Here is a 6,000-nt window from a genome sequence, read left to right as displayed (position 1 = left end):
TTGTGCTTTCTGTGTGTTCTTCTTGTCCCAGACAGCCTGCCTCAGTCATCCAGTCAGGCAAATGGCTCAAGTGTCTGGCCATCTGGTCACTCCAGGGGCAGGACCTTTCTGGGTCCAGCAGGAGTGAAGGGGTTTCACACAATCTCCATGGACAAAGAACACATGCACACAGACACAAATAAACACACCAGGGGTTCTGATTTAGGCTAATTAACCTCTGTGTATGGGGGGTGAGAGAGCTGATATATAGTTGCTGAGTTCTCTTTGTGTTTTTCTTCACTCTCCATCTCAACTTGGCCTTGGTAAGAGCCCCCTGACACATAGGAGAAAAGTTAAGTACCTTCTAAACCGGCTTCTCTGATTTTGACAGCTGCCTCCTTGGGACCCAGAAAACTGCCGCTGCCTGTCAGGGACTGGGGATACTCAGGGAGCACTGTCACGGAGGAGCGTGTGAAAACTTTCTTTTTCTATGTGGGCTGGGGGCCTCCAGAGACTGCACCTTCCTTGTGCAGGCCTCTCGACTCCATCCAGACAGATGTGCAGCCCCAGGGCATTCAATATAAACAGACAGGACGGCAAAACACCAAGGGCCTGGAGTAGGAGATGGAGGTGAAGGGAAAAGTGCACACACATGCACACACACACTGCCAAGAGTTGGGCTAGAAAAGTTTCCTGCTGGAGGAAAAGCCTCTTGGCCCGCCAGTTTCTCTCTGGACCCAAGGAAATTTCCCAGGAATCTTCTTCGGAGACAAGAGGCAGCGGCCGCAGCTTCCACAAACAGCAGCAAAACTTCAGTCCTAAAAGTCCCCCAAACTTCCCCCTCCCTCTCTCCCTCGTTCTTTTGTTCCCCACAGCATTGCCAACCAGGCAGCTCCCGGCTTCCCACACTGGACTGTCCTCCCCCAACCCCAAACCCTAAACCCAGCCCGCGCCTCCCCGCCCGCCCTTCCTAAGCGCCCCTCGCCCCAGCGGGCCAGTGGGGTGGGGATGGTGCTCACCCGCCTTGCAGGGGTCTTTGTAGTTGATTGGTTCCGAATCCTCCTCCTCTCCCAGGTCATAGGTGTAGTCGGCCAAGTCCAGCGGCCGGCCCGGGCGCGGGAGCAGCAGCAGCCAGAGCAGCAGCGGCAGCGGCAGGCGGGCCACGCCGGGCATGCTGGCGGGCGGCGGGTGCGGCGGCGGCGGTGGCGGCGGGTCGCGCCCGGACGCGGGAGCGGGCGAGAGGGGAAGCGGAGGAATGGAAGCGAGGAGGAGGGCGCTCCCCTCTTCTCGTTCGCTCCCTCCCTCCCTCTCTCTCCGGCCGTTCCCCTCCCTCCCCTCTCCCCCCTCGCTCCTTCACTACCTCTTCCCTTCCCTCCTCTCCCTCCCTCCTTCCTGTCTCCCTCCCCCTTCTCTTTCCCGATTTTTCTTCTCTCTCTCCCTTCGTCTCTAGCTGTCTCCCTTTCACTTCCCTTCTTTCCCTTTCTTTCTTTCTCTCGTTCACTACCTCCCTCCTTCCCCCCTTTTAGGGAAATGAGCTCGCTGGAGGGCGTGTTTTCGCTCGGAGCTCGGCCCCCTCGGGGCCGGGACTGTGCTCCGCCGGCCCGGGAACCGCGCCAGCCGGGGGCGGAGGCGAGCAGCCGACCCGCACCAGGAGGGGCTGCCGCCCGCGCCCCGGCCCCCTCCGCCACCGACTCCCAGCCGGCCGCTGGCCTGGGGAGGGGGTGCTCGATCTCCAGGGTCCCTGACCCGGGAGCTGCTCCCGCAAAGTGCCCTCTAGCGGCCGCTTCTGCCGCGGGTGTCCCTGCCCCTTGGACCCTTTCTGGGTGGCGGGACACGCTGTCAGGCGCTGGGTCGCTCGCGCTGCCCTTACTTCTCTCTTTCCCTAGGTCTATGAGTTTCTCTAATTTGCAGCGCTCTCTCTCACTCTCTCTCTCTTATTCGGACCTCCTATCTCCCTCGCTCTTGGTCTCTGTATTAAAATTTCTGCCTTTCTGTCTCTCACTGTCTCTGTCTCCCTCCCTCTCTGGAGACGCACCACTGGAGGGCGCCGAAAGCCCGCGGATTGCTCCCCAGGCCTCTCCTCACTGCCCTCCCCCGCCGCAAGTGGACTGTATCCCCATCACCCTCAGAGGGAGGATGGGAAAGCTTCCTCTGATTCCCCAAGGTCACTACCAAGAACAGGACTTCAGGGGCTGTCAGGAGATACACGAGGTGTCAGGAGATAGAAGAGGTAACAGCTCTTTGTTTTTCAATAAACTGCTTTATTCTTTTGTAGTAGGAACACCCTGATCCATAGGAACCACTTTTTTCCCAGCTCCCGTCGTCACCCCACAAATTCCCATTTCTCCAGAGGTTGTCCCTGTGGTGTGGGCAAGAACAGCATTCTGACTGTCTGCAGGAGGCAATTTGCTCTTTGAGTCTTCCTTGTCCCGTGGGAGCATCTTATCCCTGTGAAACAAAGGAACACTATCATATGAGGGAGAGGAACAGGAGGAGGTCATCTTTGAACTTGCCCTCCTCTAAGCTGCCTAGTGGCTGCTCAACAGATAGGGCAGGTGGCCTAAGCCCTGCTGCCGCTCCAGTGCCCCGGTGCCAGCTCACCTGAGGATCCTAGATGTAGTAGAGGGGCACTTCCCCACACAGGGTGCTCACAGTGATGCCCAGGTTTGCCAGGTCTCCAAAAGATGCTGAGCCCGAGCTGTGCCTTTCTTCCTTCGTGGCAGGCTCTGCAGGCTTGGCCTGGAAAGAGCACTTAATTTGGAGTCTGAGTTATCTTACCTCCGACCTTATTGTGGGATCTCGAGTATGTCAGGCAACCCCTCTCAGACTCAATTTCTTCCCTAATAATGAGAGAATTTGCTAGGGTCAGAATCACCCAGGTTTTGGGTGAGGCTGGTTGCTTGGCAGTCGTGTGGTTAGGAATGGATAGGGGAGAGAGACATGATGATGGAGATAGGCACTCTCCAGAAGGTCCATGACAGCAATGCTTTACAGTTGATGATATCTGTCATTTCACATTGTCCTTAGAGGAACCCTAGGAAGGAGAGAGCCCGCCCCTTACCCTCACACCCACCTGGAAGTTCTGGAATTTTCTGATGAGAGCCTCAAGACTGGGAATGCCCTCTGGACCCATCTTCATAATGTAGCAACACGTTCCAGGGGCTGGCTTATAAGCAGTCAGGAGCTGAGTACAAGAAGCAGAGTTCATTTAAGAAAGGTCCCTGCATTGTTCACAGCCCAACTTAATCCTTAGCCAGCTCCTTCTAGTTTTGGCAAGGAGATAATTTTGGAATCTGGGATTTGAGTACCCCAAGAAGAGGCTCCTTGGGAGTGGGTAGGAGAGTTGGATGTTAGTAAGTCAGTGTTAAAAGGTCCAGGCATACCCACCCGCTGGTAGTCATACACTACGATGCCAGTGGAGCCAACGGAGAAGGTAGCAGTGTTGCCCATGTGCTCAATCAGGCCCATGCGTTGCTGGGCTTCTGACCCCACCATGCTCATCTCCAGGACCTGAAGGAAGACATAGTACTTTCTGGCATTCCACATTCACCTCCTAGGCCTACTCTCAGTCCTCTTCACTCAAATGCAATTCATTATTTTCTGAGAGCCCAGAGATGCTGAATGGAAGGGAATGCTAGAGGAAATGGGCTCTTATAGCATGGGCTACAGGCCTGATGGACAAACCCAGGTTGTGTTTACGCCCAGTTCCTGCCTCTGTCCCTCCCATACTGTGCCACTTTCCTCATCTCCATCCCCACTGAACAGTTTCTTGTGCCCGTCCCCATATGGGCCCTCCTGATAGGATACACATTGCCCACCATATTCCAGGTTTTCTCACCATCTCAGTATGCTTCTGGCTCATGTGAAGGCCCATGAGCAGGGCTCCTACAATTACCACAACAACAAGGACCACGACCACCACTACGATGAGAAGACGTTTGAGATGCACAGGGCAGCAGGGGATGCCAAAACGGCCCCGGGGGGCTGCTGAGTAGTCCTGATGGCATGGAAGAAATGGAAAGATAGGAGTGAGATCATGAGCATGCTCCCTCCTCTCCATGCACAAGCTGGACACCTTTCCATGTTCTCCTAAGGATGGACAGTTAATGCTATGGACATGGGGGTAGAAGGGCTGAGATGATCAGAGAAGGCTTCCTGGAAGAGGTGAAACTGGAGCTCCACTGGAAGATGCATAGGATTCCAATAAAAACACAAATGTTTAAAAGTGAGGATGCATTTGGAGGTACCCAAGAGAACATATTTCATCAATCTTATCTCTTGCCAATTTCCCTAAACCCCTAGTGCTCCAGCCACGTCCAGTTGTTCTGTTCCACAAGAATCAGACTCCCTCATTCCTCTATGCTCTTTCGCATACTAACCCTCTTCCTAGAATGCCTTCCTCCTTTTCTCCCTGGTGGGCTCCTACTTATTCTCCAGGATTTAGCTCAAATGCCACCTGAGCATCCCAGATACTTAGTGTGGTTCCCTACACTGTGCTCTCTGCTGTACTCCCCATACGTCTCTCTGGGGGCTCCCAAACATGTCTGTCTCTCCAAGGAACTCTATTTTAGTGGTCTTGGTGTCCCCTTTCTAATTTAGTATACAGTCAAAAGTTGGAGGTTCGAGTTCATCCAGAGGTACTTAAAAAAAAGTCCTTGACAATCTGCTTCTGAAAAATCAGTCCTTTGAAACTCTTTGGTGCACAGTTTTTACTCTGACACAAGTAGAGTTGCCATGAATCCGAAATGACACAATAACAAATGGTCATCGGTAAGTTGGTAAGTTAGCTGAATGAATGATTGAAAGGAACAGGCTCTGAGAGGCAGATAGATAGAGAGGTGTCACATACCTACACACACACACACATACACACACACACACACAATTACACTCACTGGTGGGCTCTCCATCAAGACTTCTTTGCTGCCAGCATCCATCTTTCTGTCTTCCTTCCCTCATCTAGATGTGACCAGGGTCTTATATGTATCCATAGGGAAAGGGGCCAGAAGTGAAGCACCAGGCTTATGTTTACTAGCCAAGCCTTCAGCTTTGAAGCCTGTTTGTTCCTGACCCTCTAGAATCAAGGCTCTGATAAGTGAGCCACAAGAACACCCAAGGGCCCTTGGCCCTGGCACGTGGCTCCTGTTGGCCCCAGCAAGGTAAACCTGGGTGAGCTGAGCAAACTTGTCCTTAGGCAATCTGTGCTCTCACCGTGGGTGTCTAGCTGGCGCTCTCACCTTTCTTGCTGGCACCTGCCCCTGCAGTCCTATGGCTCTTATTCTGCCAGGCAGAACCACTCAGGACACCCAGAATCTGGCCCAATGGGCAACTGTCACATTCTCCACCAAAAGGTCCCCTGAGAATAAGGATGAACTTAGGAGGGAGATTGAGAAGGCAATGTCTGAGAGGGTACTAGTGAAGGCAGAATGTGCTTTGACATCAATTTGTTGTTGTTAGGGACCGTCAAATAGAGTACAACTTATACTGAACCCATGAACAACAGATCTGAGCACTGTCCTATCCTGTGCCATCCTCACAATCTCTGAAGCACTCAAGTCCAAAGCTGCAGTCACTGTGTCCATCCATCTGGTTGAGGGTCTTCCTCTCCTTCACCACCCCTTTCACCTTCCCAAGCATGGTGTCCCTTTCTAAGGAATAGCCTCTCTTGGCAACATGCCCAAAGTATGTGAGATGAAGCTTTGCCATCTCCTCCTCCAAGGAGCACACTGGCTGCACCCTCTCCGAGACATATCTGTTTGTTCTTTTGGCAGTCCATGGGATATTCAGTACCCTTCTCCAACTCAAAGTCATCAATTCTTCTGTTATCCTTATTCATTGTCCAGTTCTCAGATGCATAGCAAGTGATTAAAAAGACTATGACTCAGTTTAGGGGATTAGAAATGTCCCTTTCTCTCTGAGGAGTCAGATTACCACCTCAGTCCTTTTTTTACCTGCTTTGCCTCCTCTCACACTGTGGCACCTAACCTCAGAGTTGTCCCCAGTCATTCTTGTCCTATTTCA

The 6,000-nt window shown here is 52.9% G+C and overlaps 2 protein-coding genes across 6 annotated transcripts in view; both read right to left on the bottom strand.

The window, feature by feature from the left end:
* Window positions 1-1,155, bottom strand: part of BMP1 (bone morphogenetic protein 1) — a 56,292-nt gene extending 55,137 nt beyond the window's left edge. For 3 of the 4 annotated variants that reach the window (XM_006884826.1, XM_006884825.1, XM_006884824.1), the window contains exon 1: window positions 999-1,152. In XM_006884826.1, coding sequence (XP_006884888.1) covers window positions 999-1,152 — 154 coding nt within the window. Of the gene's footprint in view, window positions 1-998 lie in introns of all 4 variants that reach the window. The other variant, XM_006884827.1, reaches the window with a different exon arrangement.
* Window positions 1,156-2,589: 1,434 nt separating this feature from the next.
* Window positions 2,590-4,917, bottom strand: SFTPC (surfactant protein C). Of its 2 annotated transcripts, none has more exons than XM_006884822.1 (5): window positions 4,875-4,917; window positions 3,818-3,976; window positions 3,367-3,489; window positions 3,047-3,163; window positions 2,590-2,730 (listed from the first exon to the last, which is right to left on the bottom strand). In XM_006884822.1, the coding sequence occupies exons 1-5, from the start codon at window positions 4,914-4,916 to the stop codon at window positions 2,590-2,592; spliced, it is 582 nt and encodes a 193-aa protein (XP_006884884.1). In that variant the 5' UTR covers window position 4,917. The 2 variants fall into 2 exon arrangements, with proteins under 2 accessions (XP_006884884.1, XP_006884885.1); XM_006884823.1 differs by having other exon boundaries at window positions 2,590-2,718; window positions 3,053-3,163.
* Between the last annotated feature and the right edge of the window lie 1,083 nt (window positions 4,918-6,000).

This window comes from Elephantulus edwardii, unplaced genomic scaffold (assembly GCF_000299155.1).
Source record: "Elephantulus edwardii isolate Elephantulus edwardi_28Jun2011 unplaced genomic scaffold, EleEdw1.0 scaffold00038, whole genome shotgun sequence".
Taxonomy (NCBI): Eukaryota; Metazoa; Chordata; class Mammalia; order Macroscelidea; family Macroscelididae; genus Elephantulus; species Elephantulus edwardii.
This window is presented reverse-complemented; position numbering and strand designations above follow the sequence as displayed.